Raw genomic sequence first — 24,011 nt, 5'->3', positions numbered from 1 at the left:
GCGTGACGTCATCAACCGCTCACTATGGTTGGACCGGTCATGTCTGATGCCATTGCTCTTGTCTTCTTTTGTGTATCTCCGTTTTTTGCTTTATACGCCTTCCACTGTATTACAATGCATAATTGCAAAAAGCTACACCCCGTGCAGTGATTTCGTGCCTTGTGTTGTCTTGTATCTCCTGGAAACAGCCTACGACAAGCAGCGCGTGAAACTGCGGATTCATAGTTTCGATAATTGTCATTTCTATAATCATCAAAAAAGAAACGCATATCGTGAGTAGCCAAGTTAACGTTTAAGCTTCTCATCATCTAAAAACGTGACCAGCCACATTCCCTGGCCCGGTGCGACCAGACATAAGCTTGAACCGTGGCTGTTTACGCAGAGTATAGCCACTGCAAGTAAAAACAAAGAGGTCACTTAGAAACAAAGAGGCACTGACATCAGGTTCCGGTGTTACCGCCAGTCAGATGGCTTGACGTCCGGGAGATGGCGACACTTTCGATGACGACACAAACTTGGAATACGGGTACTGAACCGCGCCGTGAGGGAAGGGAATAAATTGAATTTAACGCTCATAGGTGTTTGTATATAGTGAGATGAGACCTAATGAATGCCCGATGCTCCGGTCATAATCAATTAACATAACGCAGAGGCAAGTAACAAGGGCGATTTGACTCCGAAGCGAGACGGGCCTGCTTCGAAGCCCGCCGCCATGTTGGCAACGTCATTTGAGCATACGCGAGAGTCGCTAACAAGGAACTCGAAAAATAGCGTATGCAACCCGAGTTTACGTCTAAGGTTGAATTTGAAATTGCGTTTTGAGAATGCATGCTTTAAAACATGCCCCATATCCTTATATATGAAAGCTCCATATTGCCACTACGCTCTGCAGCGTGAGAGCTTCGCCTCTGCACTCATCTTAGCTTTGGTAGTGCTGTGAGGAACTAATGAAATAGAGTAGGTGACCGCGCAGAACGACTGTACATAGTATTAACTTAGAAGAATAACGAAGTACAGATTTGATCACACTCGCGGAGGGCGCTCGAGCTGTCGTGTGAGGAATAATTAAAATCTGGTAAAATTAAGGCAGGTAGTGACTTTTACTGATAAAACTTGCACTCTAGGCAGCCGTGAGTTCATGCGATTCGCACAGACTGAAGCGCACTACTCGAGCGCTAAAGTGCAATTGGCTATCTTTGCGATTTTTGTACTTTTGCTGCACATAACTTTGTAAGATGAAATGTCTTGTGTTTTTCATAGGCGAGTTCCGCAATGCTGCATTAAAATCACGTCCTTATTACTTGATGAAGACCGTAGCTTCGCGTGTTAAGTGGGCCATACGCAGCTTCTTGAATGCAACTACAAGACATGTCGCACTTGCTGCCGTGGCGGGGCGCGGCGTCGCGAATAACTCCGTTCATCCGCGGCGAGCGACACCGTGGCTCACTGGCGCGCTGGTGCGCAGCGTGTCGCCGACCGACATCCTCCTGCGGCTGGGCGAGTACGACCTGAAGAGCGACCGCGAGGCGCTGCCGCACGTGGAGCGGCGCGTGCAGATTGTGGCCACGCACCCGCGCTTCGACGCCAGCACGTTCGAGTACGACCTGGCGCTGCTGCGCCTCTACGAGCCCGTGCCCTTCCAGGACAACGTGCTGCCCGTGTGCGTACCCGCCACCAACGACAGCTTCGTCGGCCGCAACGCGGTCGTCACTGGATGGGGACGCCTCTACGAAGGTATGGATCCTTGGTAGCGCTTTCTTAGCTGATGCTATCTCTTTAAGACAAAAAAAAAGAAAAAGAAAAGGCTGCAAGCGCTACAATGGTCAGTACATCCAGGGGGCTAAAAGCGTTGTCACAACCATGGGTCCATCGAATGTAAACCATTCCTCCTTGAAATATCGACTTGAAGATTTCTTTACGGATTAGCCGTTCCTCATAAAGGCAGTCGTATCTATGCCCCTTTTCTTTCTCTAAGATTGATTACATGTCTACTGATGCCCAGCTTTGGCCTAAACGTGTTCTGATCACGATTCCCGTTCGTTCGATATTGTTGGACAAGAGTACGAGCTCTGAAAGTGACCAATGTAGAAGTCGTGTGAATAGTGTACGAAGTATATACATGCGAACTTAGTAATGCGATGCGAATGAATAAGATTTTCCAATTCGTATGCACCTGATCGGGAAATAAAGTTAAAATTCTCTTTTTCACTTGAGTTCGGGGGGCAGTGAGCTTTCGTTATACTGCATTAAAGCGGGAGTACATTGGAGCTGTGCGAAGACACCTCTTGCCAACATGATTTTAAAATATTCTGATGTTATTTCCCTCTGTTACTGCATGCTGAGTGCTACCACTGAATGCTTTCCCAGGAAGTTTACCGGCGCGATACGCATAGAAAGAGAGCGCGTCACAAAGAGGCCTTATTAGCCCTCTTTGCTACAGTCATTGCTTCATTTTACTAGCTCACCAGTGGTTTTACTGCGCTCGACTACTGTTCCCAAGGACGTGGGATCGAATCCCGGCCTCGGCGGCCGCTTTTCAATGGAGGCGAAAAGTAAGGCGCCCGTGTACTGCGCGATGTCAGTGCACGTTAAAGAACCCCAGGTGGTCGAAATTTCCGGAGTCCTCTACTACGGCGTCTCTCATAGCCTGAGTCGCTTTGGGACGTTAAACCCCACAAACCAAACCAAAGCTTAAAAATTTGACTTACCTAAACATTCATGATCACACTCGCGAATTCAAATTATCTGCAGGGGACAATGATTAGTATGTATTCTTCAAAGCATATTCACCCCCCCCCCCCTCCCTCCTTCCCCCTTAATGAATAGTGTGAAAGTTTGTAGGGGCGCTGGAACCGAGGGAGCGGAGGGGGGGGGGGGGGGGGGGGGGGGCTAGCACCCCAAAGTATTCTCCAGTGGAATCTTAGCCCTCGGTGCTCCTCCCACTTGACTTCCTGCCTTATTTACGTCTTTTGTTCTAATTCGGCGGTCCTAGTTTCGATAAAACTGTCTTCTACCTCAATGCAGTAAGGTAATTTTACGTTGATAACGCCCACAAAACACGAAAACAGGCAAGGATTGATTACAGGTGCTCAGCCTCATTTTGGCATCATAGAACAGCTATTTAAACATGGAAGCAGGCTGGCGTGGGTACCACGCTAAGCGCAACTCGCTCGCTGGTATCTTTCTGCGCAAGAGTGCGAGGCAGCACGTTGATTGAGCTAGTACTAAAACCTCGAAGCTTTGGTTTTTCAGGACAGTCTTAACTGCTCGATAGAGACAAAGGGCTAACTTTAAAGCATTTTTTAGGAGTGTAAAGATTCGATCACTGCTGCCAATATTTTCATTACAGTACTACATTATTCCATATTTGTCAAAAAGTTATTGCCTAAAACGCACCTCATTGGTTTTCTATGGCTGTCCTAACTGTTTGGTGTGAGCGAACAACTAATTTGTGAGATCTAATTTTCACTAACTGTGGGAACGGATCGATTACTATTCCATCGCACATATTGCAAATTTATTGTCATCAACGTGTGCGTAAGAGTATTTTGCAATGTTCCAAAGTTGCCTCACAGTTAACGGTGCATGTCCAAGTAAGCCTGGCTTGTTTAATGCAATAAATGCATTAAGGACTCCGAAAGGTTATCGCATTTCTTCTCTCGAAGGGAATAACGCAGCGAACAACAATGATAGAAAGAAGAGTGAAAAAAATTGCCCTTTAATATTTGTCAATATCTGCTAGAATCCGAACTTCTAGTGTGCCAACGTGATAGACGCAAAAACTAACTAGAGCACCCTGTTAGTTGCCGGACATTTTTGGGCCACACCGTTCCCGTGGAAAGTCAGATCATTTTCGCGCAACGTCTGGTAAATGCTTTATTTTTATATACGCACTTGTTGATGCCTGTACAGCTGTGGTGATTCACGGCAAGGTATACTAAGGAAATATCACAAGCACTGCGCCATCGGAGCAGTGATTCCTCGTGCATTTTTTTTTTTTTTGACTATGCATTAGTGGTTTGTTGCATTAGCTTGATTTTATAACAAAGGGTTGTTAGGCAGGCTTGGCGCTTCTCCTGTAACGAAGGAACGACAACAGTTCGTTGAGTATAAAGGCAGGTTTATTTACTAGAGTTGGCGAATAGTCTGTGGATTTCACCGATCAAACAAAAAATTCTTGAAATATTCATTGGATCTCTGTAAAGAAACGACATATTCAAGACAGCTATCAATACCCATATCGTTTCCAATGGACGGCAGAATGTGTCAATGTTCTGTTTTACCTCAGAATGATTGGAATATTCATGGACAGCAATAGCACCGGTTGACAAGAGGTGAATAGCCTAACGAAGTTTGGTTTTCTTCCCTACTGCACTTTTAAAAACTGATGGTACGGAAATCTAACAGCTTACAATGGGCTGGCGGCGCATGCCCGAAACTGCGAATGATGCAGAAACAGTTTTCACAGTGCAGAAGTATAACTTGCTCAGCAATTCAGCGAATTTTCGTCGCCAGTCCTTATACGCAACTTTCGACCAAATGCTTTGTTCATTGGCAGGGCTGAACGGTTCGATTAATAAAATCCCGAGGACCGAACACGAAAACAACTTTCTTCGCATTTTTAAAGCTTTAAGCCTTCAATTTTTCTGCACTTCTAAGAAATGTATTTAAAACTGCAGTTCACCTAAACCTCATTCCCGTGGTCATCGACTTGTGGTGCCCCGACTGTAGGAAATTTAGCATTCGATGCTTCATAACGCTGACACTTTCGTAGTGTGCTGTCCTATGTAACCCCTCAAGCCTACATAACGCCAAAGAAGACTAGCCATGCATAATAATGAGGCCAAGGTAAATGAGAAGCGACATGCTGGTGCTCTGTTGCAAAAGTTTTTATACATTATTCAGTGCAAACGACGTATATTTATCAAGATTTCGTACGAGGAAAAATATAACGAAAAGTGAGCTGTTGCGAGTTTGCAATATTGCGTATCTGGATTGATTGAGGTAAGAGAATCACTCACGCCGTGTGGCTGTCGAATAGACAGAATAAAATGCTAGTGAAGGATGTTATTTATATCTTCTAATAATGCCATACACACACACACACACCTAACTCTAACATCATTATGGGCTACCCTAAGACCGATGTACTACACACTCGGCTAGCGTTGTTGCCCAGAAATTTGAAGCGTGACTTTAGATGATACTGCGTAATCCTGAAATGTGTACGAGTGTTCGTGCGCATCTCTAATGAAGTCTCTTATGAAGTCAATTCGTGGTGAGCCATGTCACGCGCAAGACAAGACTAGTGCACGTAAGCGATCTGATTTCTCTGCCACAAGAGACCTCATTAATTCATACACACCGTGTGCCCTAACCTATGGTGGAATTGCTCACGAATTGTTAATGATGGCCAACCATTATTCTAACCATTTCACCATTCATGCCGATATGCTGAAGGTATAGTATACTTTGTATAAATGGTTAACTAAACAAAAAGGTTGCAAATCACAGCCACAATAAAAGTACCAACAAACTTCCTCAGACACGCCACTGTGCTTTAGCGGATTCTACTAATGAACATAAGGCCGCAGGTTCGATGCCTACCGCTTTCCTATGGAGGCAAAAAGCCAGGCGCCCGTGCGCAGTGTCAACCCTAGCTGTCCAAATTTCTGGAGCCCTCCACACCGGCGTCACTAGCCGGAACCACTTTGGGACGTCGAACGCAGTAAAGCAAACCAAACCGAACATCTTTAGCGCACACCAGACAGTTTTACAAAAGATAGTCATCCACTGTTTTTCATGAGGCAGTGAATTTTAGCGGCGACACTGCATTATAGCTCAGTGGCTTGACACGCCAAGATAACGCCTCAAGTGTTGAAAGCCGCCAACGTACAGCGCAATCTTCGTTTCAAATAAGCACGACTCCTAAAGTTGTCCGCTTCATTCTCTTAATAAATAGCCTACGCTACTAACCCGAAAATCCTGTCTCTAACATCCTCTTATCGGTGCAGTAAGACCGATGCTACTAATAACAACAAAAATTGGCAAAAAACTTTGTCATTCTGGCTACGGCGATAGCGCTTAGAGACAAGCGCTACTGGGGGTCACGAAACAGGGAATTCCCGCAGATAAGAAACGCGGACCTGGCGAGGCCGAGAGGACGCGCGCAAAATGGGGGGCTGATTGCACCACTAGGCGAAATCGCATCTTTCTGGAGCCGCGCATTTGACCCGAGTATCTGGTCTCACCAGCTCCAGAGAAATAGCAGAGCACGCTAGACACCGGCGCGGAAGCTCTCGGACAACGTCACAAAAGAAAAAAGAAAAAGAAAGAAAAAGAAGATCGCAACGAGAAACGACCAAAGCATTCATTCACAGCCCCTAAATGCGGATGCCCCCTGAAAGTGCTGTCCGGATAGCATGTGACCTGTAATTTAAAAACCGTTAAGGATGCCGTCCAAACGAACATAAAGAGTAAAGTGGATGGAGCGGCTATTGAAAGACGAGCTCCCAGTGTTTCTGCATGCATCCACGAGCATCAAAGTGTTATCACCCTGCGTTACCTCACACGCGTTCTTAAAGGGTTATTGGCCATTGCTGGTGGCCAGGACAGGATGAGGAACGCTGATGACAGAGAGCCAAACGACCACTTTAGCCCCCCCTTTTCTCATCGTACTACCCTGACGCGCTGAAATGACCATGTGAAGATCGGCCAACAGCGTTCCCTCTTTGTTATATATACCAGACAATTTTATATGTGCGCTCGTTTCCTTTGTTTTTTTTTTTGTTTTTTTCTCTTCCCAATAACACAGTGGTACTGAAGCGGCCGCCACATAGTCGAAGTTCACACCGAGACTCTTGTGAAGGGTTGGCGATATGATTGCTTTTCTTCAATCGCCAACCTTGGATGCAATAAACTGTTATTTAAAAAAAAAAAATTGCCAAGAATTTTGAAATACTGTGTAAAGCAGAAAATGAAGCTGGAAGTTGGCTGCATGGCTAAAGGCGGCAATCACTTCGAAATAAATTAATTATCGTCAATACTGTCGAGCTTGTGCTGAATGGCTTAGCTTGTACATTCATGAAGTGTCTGCACATAACCCAAGCCTGAATGTATTTTCCCATCAGCAGGCACCAGGCGATGTTTCTTTCACCAAAATAAAACGAAGTTGCGCTAAGTCGTTCAAATTGAGGTGACAAAATGATAAACTTGTGAATCACTGTTTACTGAAATAAGGTGCCACACGGCCGAGAAACTCTGCTTTAAAAAGATAGGAAGTGTGAGGAGAATATACATAAAAATTTTGGGCAAATGTTGAACCCTGAGAAACTCATGGTGTTCTGTTTTTGACTTCGTTTTCTAGTGGCGCAATAACAAAAACGTAGCCTCGTGTGCACATATATTTTTTAAAGGCACAGTAATGACTATTTGACTCTGCTTCTATATGCATATCTGATTTCCGTGAAAAAAAAGAAAAAAGTAGCTTAAGTTGCGCTACTTCAACTCACATTCCCACCGAACGTAACCCGTACCTCATCGAACGCCAAACCTTTAAAATTGCGAAGCAGAGAGAACAATGGATACGGAATTGGAGAGGGGGGGGGGGGGGGGGGGGGGGTAGCTTATATACTGCCGCAACGCTGGACAGGTGCAACAACTGACGTTGCGGTGGTGTTCTCATGTTATTACCGTATCCACAAGCTTTCAAGCAACACTTGAGAAATTTTTGATATGCTTGTGTCGCCGTACAATGCGACAGTATCATGCGGAACAAAACATGAATATTTTTGCTTGTTTATTGTTTACTGGGTACCTGCATCACCCCGCAAAGGGAATGCAACAGGGGGCTACATACGGGAGCATGACCTGATAATTAAACTCAATACATTATATGGAGCATCATTTGATGGTATATGCACGTACAGTTCTAGGCAGCAGGCTGCACCGCTATTGTGCAGTTTTAATGAAACAATCTTTACAGACACAACACCTAGAGGTCAATTCCCATTCAAGTCGGGATCCAGTCGTGTCTTAACATAGGTTGGCGCCCCAGTATATTTTTTCATCGTTCAATCTTGCCCCATAGGATGATAAATGGTGTGAAAAAGTTTTAATCTGACATTTATCGCGCGGTCCTTGATATTTAGGTTCATTCTTATTTTCCGTCATGCTGAGTTTCAGGTATTAATTTACTGGAACAAATATGACTGCCCTATTCTGATTTTTCTTTCAATTTCAATTTACTGTTTAGGTTAGATGTGTGAGATACCCAGCAGATACATCCATCAAAAGTTTACATAAAAGGAATTTTTTATTATTACGTCAAAAGACGTTGTTGGAATGTATCAGTAATGCTAATCCAGGCCGCACTTAAATATAATTTTAAACCTAGAATTGTGCTGCACAGGACGTGTACAGCATACCTTGGATGTAAGTCGGGTCCTGCAAAAAAGCAACAAAAATAATATTGCAAAGCAAACGTCGCATATGTCTCGAGGTGAAGGGACTGTAAGGAGAGGTTTCTCTGGGAATGGCGTAAGTGATATTTCGGCTCCACTCTATGCGCCATACAAGAAAGAATCACGTATTTTTTTAAACTTCCTCTCAATTAATTGTTAATTGATAACATTGTATTACAGCGCAGACAGACAAACGCAGGCAGAAACGAAGTGACAGGACAGAGCGCTAGGCAGCATTACAGTTCACAGATGTGGAGTATACCCAAAACTGGACCCATACGCACCGCTAACATTTTAAAATTGGGTACAAAGGGTGTAGTAAGTACATATTTGCAATTAAAAGTTAACCCTGTAGTAAGCAACCCGAGCCATTCTTTTAATGCTTGCCGCTGACGAAGAACAAACATGTATCCCGACGGGATGGCGCAGTGGTTAGAGCGCTCGACTACTGGGCCCAAGGATGCGGGATCGAATCTCGGCCAGGGCGGCCGCAATCCGTGGAGGCAAAAAGCTAAGCACTCGTGTGCTGCACGATGTTAGTGCAAGTTAAAGAACCTCAGGTGGTAGAAATTTGTAGGGCCGTCTACTATGGCGTCTTCATAGCATAAGTCAAATTGGGACGTTAAATCCCGTAAACCAAACCAAGAAGAAGAATATAAATTATGTTTGAGTGTGAGAGCACCAATTCACCAAGCCTAACTGGCTCACCGTGTTAGTGTGTCACCAAACTGACAGACGCTGCGGACTGAGGCTTCAAAATCCAGTTTTCCAGGAACCTTGGGTCCCGAGTTGGACACGCTTCGCCTATAAGCCACGCAAGAATGTTGGTACTGCATGGTTAAGGAGGGGTTTTATATCTTCATTGCTCCTGACAACATGAACATTATAAATCACGGTCCTCCTCCTGAGCGTGCCTCTGAAAGGTGATTTCGAGAAGACAGCGACGGCGTTGAATACATTATCCATCTATCATGATAATCTGCACTCAACTAGTGCATTCGAGCTTGAAATTTAGCCGCATTAAACCTATGGAATTCATATTTATTGGGATACAATAAAGAAACCTTTTCAGACGATAACCAGGAAAAGACAAGAAAACTAAAGAATAAAATGCACAACACAGCAGCAAGAAAAGAACCATGAGGAAACGGAAGGAATAGACACTTACGTACCGTTTAATGCATTGGGTGACATGCAGCAAGAAGATGCGCAGCAGTGCTTAGTATCAGTATGTTATCTCTATCTCTTACAAGTGAAGCTCATTACTTAAAGAGATTCCAGTAGTTCTCAACACCACTTGAAACCCCCTATTCGTTATACGTGTCGGTCACGCGTTTATTGCTTTTGTTTCACCTTGCCGCAGCAAGCTCGGCCGCCGAAGGACGAGTACGAGCGAAAAATTACTATTGTAATAATTACGTTAGAGTCTTGCTAGTGGCTCAAGATACGCAATTCCTCTTATCAACTTCTGTAATGCGGCTTTTTGGTTTGGATTTGGAGGTTTAACGTCCCCAAGTGACTCAAACCATGAGAAACGCCGTCGGAAATTTCGATTACCAGGGATTCTTTAACGTGCTCTGACATAGCACAGCACTCGGGCGCCTTGCCTTTCGCCGCCATCGAAAAGCGGACACCGAGGCCGGGATTCAACCCCGCACCATTAGGCACAGTTATCAAGTGCCCGAACAGCTGCACTGTATACAGCGGCGGGTGTAATATGGGTTTTTCTCTCCTGCTAAAATACTTCCACCTTAACATTATCGGAGAATTTGTTCAGTAGATTCATGGTTATATAGAATAATGAACTCCGTTCTGCATACCTGCACACGTAGGCAGTGTAAATAGCTACTGCAATTTCTGCCACTTTTTGAGACCGTTGAAACAACGCTTTTAAGCACTACAACGAACGACGCATGTATAGATAGAATCGCACACATTTATTAATAACATTAAGCTCTAATCTTTCATAGAAATGATGGAGGGGGCCGTGGGCAAAAGCTGCAAGACAGCCTGACAATACACCATGGTCCCCTCTACAATGTCACACAGAGGCACACATGAATATACCGAAACTCGTGCAATAATACAACGGGAAATGTTCGGTTCAAAGCTACACAAAATGACTCGAGGGTAAGGAAGGACAAGAGAATCGAAACTTTATATTCGTGACACACATAGTGGCCTCTTTAGCTGTTTCTTGATTATATATTGCTCTATAAGTAGGAGTCTTATTTCGCTTAATTATGACATAGAAATGCATTGCGAACTTTAGCTAGCAGAGTGAAAGCACTTACCCTTCGAACAACCCAAGCTTCGTTAGGCTGAGGCCATCGAAACCTGTGTCGTGACTTCACCTGTTTCTTGCTATCCGTTTCATCGCAGACGGTCCTCTGCCGAGCATTATGCAGAAGGTGAGCGTGCCCATCATCACCAACAAGGAGTGCGAGAGCATGTATCGTAAGGCCGGATTCATCGAGGACATCCCCAACATCTTCATCTGCGCCGGGCTTGCCAAGGGGGGCAAGGACTCCTGTGAGGTGAGATGACATAAGGTTTGGTCGCCTGCGAACACGCTTGGTTGGCGTCACTCCTTCATGTTATCACGTGTTGGGGACAGTGCATTTGACGACAAGTAACAGACAGGCATAGTACTGAAATCAACTCTTTATTGGGCTGACTTGCGCCTACAAATGAACAAAGCAACTCGGTGGAGGCGATGGCAGCAAATATGTTCGCTCCTTGTCGAATTACGAACGCCGATGCTTCCGGAAGCGCTAAATATACACTCGGAGAAGAACATATAGATAAATAGGCCAAAGAGGACCAGATCAGCCTGGAATGAAGTTTAAGCGGGCGCGCGCGATTGCACTCATTCGAGACACATCTCAGCCACCCACCAGTAAAAATGGGTACAAGCGTCCCCCGGCCTGGTGCTCGGCTTTTACAGGGGTGTACGTTTGGGAGAAGCTCCGTAAACCCCGCTGCGCGCCCCTCCTCCGCAGTGGGCCCAAACCCAGTTTCGAACCTCGCAGCCTGCAAAGGTGGTTCTGTTTGTCTTGCAAAGGTACTTCCTTTGACCCTCACCTGAAGTGCTCCCTTAGAGCCTCAGCTGCAGCAGTCCTAAATAAAGTTATAAAGTAGCTCCTAGGCGAGAATGACTGTGAATAAGCAAAGGGAGCGAAAAAACTTGCTGCACCGCCAAGATCGTTCCACTTGTCACAACCAAAGCAATAAGGCCGCATCCTAGCGGTTGTGGGCAGCAACAAATAAATACTACCATGTTTCATGGGAATATCCGGTCAAAATAGCTGTGGGTATGATCTACAACAGAAGATGCCATGGTAGATAACTGCATGGGCTCACCAGGGCATCTGTTATGTACAGGGTCGTCCGCTTTTAGTGCGAACACGCGAGTTGGTGATCGCTAGCTCTTATCAAGCGCCATTGCGTACGACGCGGCCGCGCAACGAAGCAGACTGGTGCAAGCACAGATGGATGGGCCTTGAGGCGGTGCTTCGCACGGCCCGTGAATTATATGAGCGCGGCCGGGTTGGACGCATTGGTGTTTTCGAAAGAGGGCTTCACACGTTTCGCTTGTTCACACTAATATTTCGCGACAATGCACACAGAGATTTGAAGGCTATGGTGCACATTTCACATTATTTCGGCGTATCCTTGCAATCCGTACAAGCGTCTTTGCACCGATTTCTTCGTCAGCGTTGAGTTGATCGGTTTTTGTTCGTTGCAGGAAAAGTTTACGTTGGCCAGTGCTAGTACTGAGATTACTTTTACTGCGCTTGCGTGTTTTAACAGTTTACAAACATCTATATTAAAAAATATGGCAGGTACATCTGTTCAATCTATGCTGATGGAGAGGTATACCAGACACCATAACTCAATATTACGTGGGCTATGGGTTAGACAGCAATAAAACAACTCATTTTCTGTGTAAGCAGAATTAAAAAGTGAATGTTCCAAACTAAAACCTTGTTGCCTATTCTTTATCGTTTCTTCTGCGGACGTGTAATCATTTGATAGCCTGTCGCCATCGCTAACAAGATATAACGAGAAAAATTGAAATGCGCGCGACAAAGTTTCTGTTTTCAACTCATGTTTCAAATTTCTGGTATGATTATTTGTATTCTTTCCGCGCTATGTTCCTTGTTATATTTTATACATTGTTATCTTTTTGACACCAATACCGCATTTTAGAAATTACAATTTGTATCGTTTTTTTTTTCTTCATAAAATACACAGATGCCGCTTGTGTATTTGTTAACCTAATTTTGGGGACATTACCACCCATAGCGATGTCATTACAAAACTACGCCATGTTGGAAAGCCAACTAACGAGCCTTCAAGTGCGTGTTTTTGACGTTTGACATATCTATCTGCACTGACGATTAAGAAAGTTTTGAAACGGGCTCATCTTTGGTGTTTACATTTATTTCCGTTTTACATTTATTTTAAAACATATATTAGAGAGGTTCAGATGCAGACACCCACTCCGATAACGTTTTGATTAAGGGTTCTCTCTACGCAATTTTAGTTTTCATTTTATTCATATCGGCGTGGATCATGAATTAAATTGCAAAATGGATTGAAAAAGGCAGCGTATTATCCGAACGTTACTCGGGGATCTCTTTTGGGGTTTAGGAACCTGTTTCAATATTGCGGCCTTTCTTGGTCGTATCTCTAAGGGGGCAAAAAGTGCCTAGTGGAAAAACATAGCAGATGTCTGAATCCGGGAGTAATTTGAAAATTCGTTCTTTTTTTTGTGAAATTTGTGATGCGATCACCGTAACACAAAGCAAAATCTTTGTGCCCGTTTCGTTTTTCAAGTTCGTGGGACACAGTGCAATAACAATATTAACAGACCTGTGCTGAAGATAGCGGGCTCTGCTTTGACAGACGCAGTCATATTGCCCTAACACAAGGCGGCGTCGAGCACGAGCTATTTCAGAAAAAATTGCGTGCGCCTCCTAATGTAAGCCCAAGACGTACGGCAGACTATGGCTCCTTCGCATGCGCATTACTGCGCTTCATGCTTCTTGGAGGACCAAAATTTTGTTTCTGCAGATCTCAATTACGAGATAGCTGAGAAAAGGTCCTGTCTTCAAAGAATAATCCACTCGCCGAATCTCGCGCCGAAAAAAGGAAACGCTAAGCTGCCACAGAGGCCTTCGATTCTCGATGTTTTTTTAAAAGCACGCTGACGGACTTCAGATTCTCTTTTGTTTTCTTCTATACACGTGGAAAGTAAACGAACCTCCCGCCTTGCTTAATGGGATATATTGTGTGCCTACGTAAGGATGCTCGCCTCAGCAAACGCAAAATAACCCCTAAATGTCCCAAAAAATTACCCACCGGGATATTTTAAATCTCCTTGTCAGGACGTCCTCATTTTTGCAAAACACGTCCAAAAATGTTTCCACAGCTAACAGTTAAAAAAAAAAAAAAACTGTGCATCCCAGAGAAGGCCCCAAAGGGTTACCTCGCGATTTCTCGTCATTGATGCGCCGCGCTCTTTTTTGTTCTACAGTATTAGGTCATCGTATCGGCCATGTGTGCGATATTCGTGCTTTCGGCACGAATGCATCTCAAGTTTTCTCCTCTTAATGTATGTAGTGCGTTGAAGTAAAGCTAAGGAGCAGACGTATGTATGCACCTTTTAAAACGTAATGTAACACTACAAATAATCTCGAGATACAAGATTGGCCACATAATGCAAATACTGCAGATCCCTTGCAGTTATGAAAAATAAGAAAAACAAAAAAACAAATGCAGCAATACAGGAATACAGTGCACGCTGAAAGCAGATCGAGATGGCCTGGGCAATTATTCGAAGGCCTAGAGAAACATACAGGAAAGTGTTGACGCATGTAAAAGAAACTTGTGAAAACAAAAGTCAGAAGAAGCATGCGACTGGCATATATGTTGTAAGCTGTTGCGAGAAGTGGTTATTTGCAAGTCGAAACCTCCCGCGCTATGTTATATATATATATATATATATATATATATTGTAGGGGTTACGAAGGGAAGAACGTGGGTCCCAGTTGGAATGAGCGTCGTTGACGTACATGGCCAGCATGTCACTCAGAGTACGGTTGAAGCGTTCTGTCAAGCCATTCGTCTGAGGGTGGTAAGAAGTAGCGGTGCGATGAATGATGCGACATTCTTTCAGTAGGGCCTCGAGAGCGTCGCACAAGAAAACGCGTCCGCGGTCACTGAGCAGTTCCTTCGGAGTCCCGTGGCGAAGAATCAAGTTGTTGAGAATGAACAAAGCAACGTCTGTTGCAGAGGCAGAGGGTAACGGTGATGTTTCAATGTAGCGAGTAAGATGGTCTACTGCCACAATAATCCACCGGTTTCCAGCAGGAGTAGTAGCAAGAGGGCCATAGAGATCTATGCCAACGCGGTCAAACGGACGAGCAGGACAGGGTAACGGCTGCAACGAAACAGGGGACTTCTGAGGAGTTTTTCAGCGTTGACAAGATTCGCAAGCGCGCACGAAATGTCGTACGAAGCGGTACATTCCACGCCAGTAAAATCGCAGACGTAGGTGCGTGTAGGTTTTCAATACGCCACCGTGAGCACATTGTGGGTCACCATGATACGCAGCACAAATGTCGGCACGGAGATGACGCGGGATGACTAGAAGCCACTTCTGTCCATCAAGCAAATAATTGCGGCGATAGAGAAGACCGTCACGAATGGAGAAGTGGTGGGCTTGGCGGACGAGCGCTTTGGATGAATGACCGGGAGTAGGACTTGAGAGAAAATCCAAAAGTGCATTGATCTAGGGGTCATTCCGCTGCTCGGTAGCCATGTCGATAGTGGTAAGAGTCGACAAATCGTAGGCACAGACGTGGTCAGACGAAGTATCTCTAGGCAATGGAGAGCGGGAAAGAGCATCCGCGTCCGTATGCTTCAGGCCTGATCGATAAATGACATGAATGTCAAACTCCTGGAGACGAAGAGCCCAGCGAGCAAGGCAACCGGATGGGTCTTTCAGAGAGGCAAGCCAGCACAAAGCGTGGTGATCGGTCACAACGTAAAACGGTCGACCATACACATAAGGACGAAATTTTCCGATGGCCCAAATAATGGCCAAACATTCCCTTTCTGTGACTGAATAATTAGATTCTGCCTTTGTCAATGTTCGGCTGGCGTATGCCACAACATACTAGCTGTAACCAGGTTTACGTTGGGTAAGGACAGCACCAAGCCCAATACCGCTGGCATCAGTGTGGATCTCCGTAGGCGCAGCCGGAACAAAGTAGCGTAGAATGGGCGGCGAAACCAAAAGGCGGCGTAAAGTGTCGAAGGCTTTATCGCAGGCTGGAGTCCAGGCGGAAAGGTCGGAGCTGCCGGCAAGGAGCTGGGTCGGAGGAGCGATGATAGAGGCGAAGTTCAAGATGAAACGTCGAAAGTAGTAGCAGAGGCCGATAAAGCTCCGGAGCTGCTTCAGGGAGGTTGGCTTCGGGAACTCTGCAACTGCGCGAAGTTTGGTGGGGTCGGGAAGAATGACTTCCTTAGAGACTACGTGGCCTAAAATTGTGAGTTTTCGAGCGGCAAAGTGGCACTTCTTCAAATTCAACTGAAGCCCAGCGTCGGCCAGACACGTGAGGACATGCTTTAGGCGGAGAAGGTGAGAAGAAAAGTCGGTAGAAAAAACTACGATGTCATCCAGGTAACAAATACAGGTCTGCCACTTGAGTCCACGAAGAACAGTGTCCATCAGGCGCTCGAAAGTAGCTGGGGCATTGCAGAGGCCAAAGGGCATAACGTTGAACTCGTATAATCCATCCGGTGTTATAAAGGCAGTTTTCGAGCGGTCATCATCAGCCATCGGTACCTGCTAGTAGCCGGAGCGCAAATCCAAAGAGGAGAAATACTCGGCTCCCTGTAAACAGTCCAAGGCGTCGTCGATTCGCGGCAGAGGATAGACATCTTTGCGTGTGATTTTGTTAAGCCTGCGGTAATCGACGCAAAACCGGATGGAACCATCTTTCTTGGTGACCAAAACAACCGGAGAAGCCCATGGACTGTTAGATGGCTGTATGACGCCCCGGCGAAGCATGTCGTCCACGTTGTCAGCAATGACTTGGCGCTCAGAGGCCGACACGCGATAAGGACGCTGTCGTAAAGGTTCGTTTGTACCAGTGTCGATTGTGTGCGCAACGACAGACGTGCGACCCAGAGCAGTGTGAGGAAGGTCGAAGGCAGAAGTGAAGTTTTGTAGAAGAGCAGCGAGTTGATCGCGTTGTGCGGGTGGAAGATCTGCGTCAATAGCTTGTTGAAGAACATCGGGTGGTGTCGAAGCGGTCGCTATATCGCAAGAGCTGAGCACATTAACGTCTAATGAAGTAGGCGTTGCAGGAAGAGTATTTACAAGCGCGGGATCAAGTTCTTCAATACGACCGAGACACTCGCCGCGTAGCAGGACGGACGGGAACGAAAATGGGTTTGAGACGTACATTGCACTAAGGCCATCTTCGAACTTGATGACAGCAAATGGAAGCAGGAGGCAGGGATGGCGTGAAGCGGCGTCGGAAGGTGTGAAGAAGACAGTCGAACTAATAACGCTTTCACAGGAGGGTGGAACGAGGGCAGCAGAAAATGGAGGAATCTCTGTGTCATTGGCGACGAGGAGTTTTGCAGGCCGGGTAGGGACGTCACACAAGGCGGTATCACAAAGAGGTAAAAAGGAAACTTCCGCGCGGGCGCAGTCAATAACGGCATGATGAGTGGAAAGGAAATCGTAGCCCAGGATGATGTCGTGTGAGCAGCGAAACAGTACGATAAACTCGATGGTGTATAAGACGTCTTCGATGAGAACACGGGCCGTGCACGCCGCTGAGGGATGAATGCGCTGTGATGAGGCGGTGCGAAGCGAAAAGTCGGAAAGTGCGGTGGTCACCTTACGAAGACGACGGCAAAGAGCTTCACTGATGACGGATACAGCAGCGCCCGTGCCGACAAGAGCGAGTGCTGCGACGCCGTCGACAAGCACTTGAATTACGTTAGTGGGAGAACACCGAGGACTTGAAGAGTTCGAACCAAGTGCAGTTCTTGCCCCGGGAACTGCGACTGTTAGTTTCCCTCAACAGTGCCGGTAGAACGTCGGAGTGGGGACGGGGAACGGCGACGAAGGGAAGGTGATCGGCGAGTTGTGTACGTTTGTCACGAGATACAAAGTCGGAACTGGGCGGATTTCTCGGCGAGGGCTGGTCTGTATTGTAGGAGTAGTTCCATAGTTCAGGTCGAGAAGGTGGAAGGGGTTGGCGGCAAAGTCGTGGGACATGGCCCGGCAGCCCGCAAGAGTAGCAGATTGGCCGGTTGTCCGCGGTACGCCAAGGGTTCGTAGGGCGTTGGCGTACCCTTGGAATAGGGACATGGAATGCAGACCCAGGAAAAGGTGAAGGAAGGTTGGAAGGAGCGGCGTGGTAGGGAAGAGATGCTGATGGCATGAGCGGCCTGGCCGCAACTTGGGCGTAAGTCAGTGGTGCCGTTACTTGCGGCGGCACGGGGCTGGGCGGCGGCACGGGGCTGGGCGGCAGCACAGGGCTGGGCGGGAGCATGGAGCTGGGCGGAAGGACATCAGCGATGTGATCTTGAACGGCACGCCGTATGGTAGGGGCCAAAGACGGAGCCATGTCAGGAGCAAGGCGGCCACTATCCTGTAACTGAGGGACCAGCGATAGCTGGCGGGCGACCTCTTCTCGAACGAAGGCTTTGATTTGCTGAAGTAAAGGGCTGTCCTCTGATGGGGTGGAACCGCCCAGCGCTAGTGTAAAGATGGTGTCGTCTCTAACACCGGACCGCTGGGTAGAAGCGCGCTTCTTACGAAGCACGTCGTAGCTCTGGCAAAGCTTGATCACGTCACTCACCGTGGCAGGATTTTTTACCCAGAGCATTTGGCACGCGTCGTCAGAGATGCCTTTCATGATGTTTTCGATCTTATCCGCTTCGGTCATTAGCGGATCGACACGCTTGCATAGGTCCACGACGTCTTCTATATAACTAGTGAACGACTCTTCGACTTGCTGAGTGCGCTCACGCAAGCGTTGTTCTGCCCGGAGCTTGCGAACTGCAGGGCGGCCGAACACTTCCGCAAAATTCTTTTTAAATGCAGACCAAGATGGCAGGTCTGCCTCATGGTTGCGAAATCAGAGGTTCGCCACGTCAGTCAGATAAAAGATTACATTGCTTAGCTTGATAGCGTCGTCCCATCTGTTGTAGCTACTGACGCGCTCATATGCCGACAACCAATCGTCGACGTCCTGGTCGGCTGTGCCACTGAAGAGGCACGGATCATGCTGCCGTAGAGCTCCAGAACACAGCACGGTGGTTGGGAGGGGCGACGATGTCGAGGCAGTGTCGTCCGGCATGCTGGAAGCAGAGGGTATAGTGCGGCTTCTTAGTTCCAGGGTGGACGGGAACGTACCCAGCACCTCCACCAATTGTAGGGGTGTGCTTATTCGGTAAACCCAGATGGATCCAGCCGCTCAGGAGGGACTCGCAGCGGAGCGTCAGGCGTGGCGAAAGAGCAAGGCAGCGAACTTCTTCGTCCTTGAGAGCGGCAGCACGCGACGCATGTCAGTGGTTATATCGATGAAGATTACCACACTACAATATATATTTTTTTTTCTAATGCAACATACCTTGATAACGCTGGCAACGGAAAGTTAGTGGCGAAAGGTAAAATAAGGGGCAGTAAACATTCGTTTCACATGGCAGCCTGTCCTGCGGGCCTTCGCATACTGCAGAGAACGCTCCAACATTCGCACGACACACTTGTAACCACCCTGCGAGATTATTGCTCGCTTGGACATTGCGGGGGTGCGTCGCCCATTTCCACGAGCTCCACTGTCGCGACGCACCCTGAGAAGCGGCATGGCGGCGCCATGGAGAAGGACCGTGAAGTTGTGGAAAGGAGCTGGGATGCATCACCGCTGCATCAGTTCTGACGGGAGGGGTGTGAGCACTCCTAGGCGCGCTCTCACCTGTAGACGATGTATCCGATGAATCCCCCGACAGCGCAAGAGCCGACGCTTGTGAGGAGTCGCACGCAAACAGCCGAGCGCTGCGCAACACGATGCCTAAGATGGCTGCTTTCCAGCGAAGCCGGGCATCACCGCAGAAGGAACCATTGCAGGCAGGGGCACGCTGAGGACATGACGGACAAAATATTCCACGAGGGTATAAGCGCACTCCTAGACTGACATGAACAGGGAAAGTGGTCGAAAAGGGTTATACCTGCCACCGTCCGTCCACGTGAGACGCCGCGCGTCGATATAATGCTACGCCACCCGTTTACTTCGGCTCGCAGAGAGAAACTGTTAACAAGTGCAAAGGCAATGCCTCCTCGCCTCACCGCGCGAACAGTCTTTGTCTTTAATTTGTAGAAAAGTATTGGTGCCGGATTTTTTTCTTTCTGGAGCATTTATGGGACTATTTTCTTATTGCTTGTGTTTTTTGTCAAACTATTGGCCCCGGGTTTCCCTTTCTGGATTCAAGTTTACGGAACCAATTCTAATTGTTTGCTTTTATGTGCCACCTCTACGGTCTGCAAATGCTCGCAAAAATGTTGCACCGGAACCGGGATATTCCGTCCTTTTTGGGCTCACAAGGGGAGGTTCTTTGCTTGCTGGTTTGCACCCTTAAAAATTGAGTTTCATTTCTGGTAAGTTATGCCATGTGTCATTCTGGTAACAAGAAAATGAAAACTAGTGTTTGCAGATGATATGTCTAAGTACTTTTTTTTTTTTTTTTACCGAACCATGTGGACGACGTAAAACAAAATGGCGAACGTCCTGTCCACGATTTATTTTTCACGCTTGCAGTCGGTGCTGTTATTGCATAAAGTGTTTGTGTTTCCGCGGCGATTTTAAGCGAGCGGACTGCGGTATATTACTATATTCGGGTCATCTATGTCTTCAGCACCTTGCCCGGCTGCGTCTAGTTCGCAGCTGTTTGGTTTTCAATAGTTCGGGTCGCAGCTGTTCATTGTGCAGCCATTAGGCAGACAGGTATTTGATGTGCACCGCTAGGGGCCCCAATGTTCGGTCTGTACTGCGGCATCTAGTTGGTGTAAGTCTAAACTACTCTACTCTTTCTTTCCTCTTTCACCATTCCCTTAATTCCTTCTCTCAAGGAGTGTTTAAGGTGAGCAAGGTGTCATAACGTATTGCACATGCCTAAGCAATAAAACACGTGAAGTGCGTTTTTCACTGGAGAAGAAAAATACATGTTACGTAACAGCTTACATAAACTAGAACACTTCCGTAACTTAAGCAAGGAATTGATCATTTTTTCATTTAGCTTTATACCTGGCTTCTGGCTTTTTTTCTTCTCAAATTTTGAGTAAATGCAAGTGGCATAATAGCACGAGTAAGCGTGAAACAGCAGTTTTTTTCCGCATTGGCAAGCAGGAGCGAACGCTTGAAGAATAAACGCAAATTTCACGGATTCGTAGTGCCTTATTGTGATGCTTATTGCACTAAACAAAAAAAAAAATATGCATAAAAGAAAGGCGGCGGCATCCTTTATAACTTTCTCATCTTTTTATCTTCTAGGGTGACTCTGGTGGCCCGCTGGTGCTGAAGGATCCCAAAACCGGGCAGTGGTCTCTCATCGGCATCATCTCGTGGGGCATCGGCTGCGCTCTGCCAAACCAGCCCGGGGTGTACACAAGGATCACGCACTTTGCCGACTGGATTCGGCAAATAATCGTCTTCTGATCTCGACGCACAATTTTAGACGGCTATTCTACTTCATAATGCGCTCGATTTTGCATCACCTCTCGGCTTTTCCAGTGCTAAAAAGCCTGGCTGGTTTCCGGGCCAAAAGACCTCGCAGTATGTGCCCGATGGGCTAAATCTATAGCCGTGTACCTAAAGTGCGATGCATTGTATTGATTTAGATCGCAACTTACATTTGGTGGAATCAATGTCTCAATGCTTACATGCTTTCCCACAGGTTAAAAAGCTGCTGAACTGAATTTCATGGTAGTAGATGATCAAGCGCATAAGACAGCCCGCTAAAGAAAAAATAATGGTTTAAGAGGACAGAGGAAAAATGTGGGATGGGGAAGGTACACAAAATATCCTACTTGTCACCTTGCAAGATATCCTAAAAGATAACATTTTATGTAGTTTCATAGTTCATGACAGAAGAGCTATTTTCACCTAAATACATCAAAGCAATAATTATCACGGTTTAGCTCTTGGATTGGGATTTCAGATTATTGCAATTTCTACCTTATTACAGATGAACGCTTAAAAAGTCGTGCTTTGCATAGTTGTTTTGCGACGTTGTTACCAGCTCTGAGGTTCTAATTTGATTCAGATTATTTGGGTGTTACTTTGTGGCAATATTTGTTTGGAGGAATGTGGATGAACTGGGCTATATCGATGGCCAAAAAGCATCTCCCTGCATGACGATCTCCGTCTCCGCAATTTTCAAAACTTCAACATGATCCACAAAGGGCGTGAGACAGCCGAGTGACCACAGATGTTCTTTTGTTATGTGTCTTTTAGTGCCGTGAAAGCTCTTTCTGTCTTTCAGCTCTTCGGTGACGAGTTCCCAATTCGCCATTATGCAAGGGTGTAAAGAATGAGCTATTTCAGTCTCTTCTCAGCAGTTCAGCCCCTGTGATAGTTACAACGTGCCTTTATAAATGTCTTGATTTAGCTTTAAAGCTTTAATGCTTTGCGAAATTGAAGAAAACTTCCTATTATAGATATTACCACGCTCTACATAAATCTATTAATACCGTGGTTATTTTTGACCCACGCAAAGTCTCACATGAATTGGGTCAACCTTTTAATTCAACAACCTTTAGTTAATCTAAGACATGACTGGCTTTCGTGATCTAAGATAATAGTTCAAACTTTTTTTTGTGACAATTTGATGCTCCAATGTGCTGCAGCTGATGTGTTATACAACTAATTAAGGTTTATTGGAGCTGTCCTTTTATTCTTTTTCTCTCACACGCCCATTCTCTGGAGAACCTGGTCTTGCTGCACTACTGTGGAACTGATACTACAGCTGTACTTATTGCTGTTTTTTAAACAAAGCATGCCGCATGGGTACAACCTGGAACAGAATCACTGTTAAAACTAGAGCCACGATAAGCCAGACATTGATATTTTTACTAGTGTAGATCCTTGGTATTTCACTTAAACAATGATAAAAAACTTCCTGCATGGCAGGTTCTTTATGAATAACATGCTATGATGTATTTTAGGACTTCTGCTGCTTTTAAGTGGAATTTCTTTCTACTTATTTGTATTCATTCAAAGCATGAGAATTCTCACAAAGCATGAAAGCATCGCAAGCAAGAAACATGCACTTTGGGCGTTGCTGAATTAACTGTTCCTTTTATTCCAGCTGCAAGTTTGTGAGACTCTTGACATGGTGCAATAAGTTGCTGCATCTATTTTTATGTCAAGCACACATTTGTTTGACTGGTTTAAATGCACTAATACCTTCTGTGTGCAATCTTAAGTTTTATCAAAACATTTTAGCAGCATCAGTTCTGTTTTCGACATTGTTTTCCTTTGATGAGCGTGTTCACTTGTTATGCAAATGCATCAGAGGTTTGTATGCCTCAATGCCACATTCATGCTTTTCACATAGAAAAACTATTTTTACACCATGTATGTAGTTATTTATTAAACATACTCATCATCGACTTCCCTGAACTTGCTTGGTGATTGCCTGTTAACATCAGCCATTGCCTATTAGTTCAGCCCCATTGTGCGAAGTTGGTCAAATGGAGCGCAATCCAAGGATTTATATGCATTGTTGGTTGCGTCATTTAAATCTCCTAGTGGTGTCATGTTCTTGGTGAAGTCAGCCAATCTCTGCTTAGGTATCTTGCAATACGATAGAGGTCTAATAAATGTTCTGCTTGTTAGAAGGTGACCGAACAAAGTGAACTCAAGTCTGTTTCAAATGGTATACTTGCTCAGAACACATAAAAGAAGGCTGTTTGGGATGGTTTAAAGAAAACGTAGTTCTGAATGCAAAAATAGCAACACCAATGATTAATTTGTTCGGACGTTTACGAACCTACACATTTTGTTACTTGTTACTAGCGGAAATTTTTGCCATTCTTACATTGCCATCTGCATTCTCAGCAATAATGAAAAGAGAGATTTGCAAGTGCAGTTATTGAACTGTTCATAGATATGGCAATACTATTTAGGAAAAATCAACAACACTGACAAAAGAATTAGTCATTGGAAATGTTGAAGTGTAAATAAATTAACTAGCAGTAAGAACTGCCTTAGTCAGCAGCTCAAGAGTTAACCTGAAATGCATTCATCAATAAATAATTACCTAGGCAAATCAAAATGTTGGGTCTAAAATTATTTTGCAAAGCTATTGTTCAATAATATTCGAAGGAAACAGCCGTTTACAATAGACAGTGTAGCGCTGTATGTAGTAAAGAAACACATTTACCTGGGACTAGCTGTGATTGTAGATACAGACCATATTAGCGAAATAACTATAGAAGAACAAAAGCGTGGTGGAGAG

General features: G+C 45.7%; 1 protein-coding gene across 1 annotated transcript in view; it reads left to right on the top strand.

Annotated features, from left to right (window-relative positions):
• Positions 1–23,524, top strand: part of Np (serine protease notopleural) — a 33,862-nt gene extending 10,338 nt beyond the window's left edge. The window contains exons 5-7 of the mRNA XM_084607263.1: positions 1,466–1,734; positions 10,845–10,999; positions 21,044–23,524. Of these exons, the coding sequence (XP_084463389.1) occupies positions 1,466–1,734; positions 10,845–10,999; positions 21,044–21,208 (589 nt within the window). The 3' untranslated portion in view covers positions 21,209–23,524. The remainder of the gene's footprint in view (positions 1–1,465; positions 1,735–10,844; positions 11,000–21,043) is intronic.
• The last annotated feature ends 487 nt before the right edge of the window (positions 23,525–24,011 follow it).

The sequence above is a fragment of the Amblyomma maculatum genome, chromosome 6, assembly GCF_055883805.1.
Source record: "Amblyomma maculatum isolate TAMU_Amacu chromosome 6, ASM5588380v1, whole genome shotgun sequence".
Taxonomy (NCBI): Eukaryota; Metazoa; Arthropoda; class Arachnida; order Ixodida; family Ixodidae; genus Amblyomma; species Amblyomma maculatum.
The sequence above is the reverse complement of the archived record's forward strand: the minus strand, read 5'-3'. Positions and strand labels throughout refer to the sequence as shown.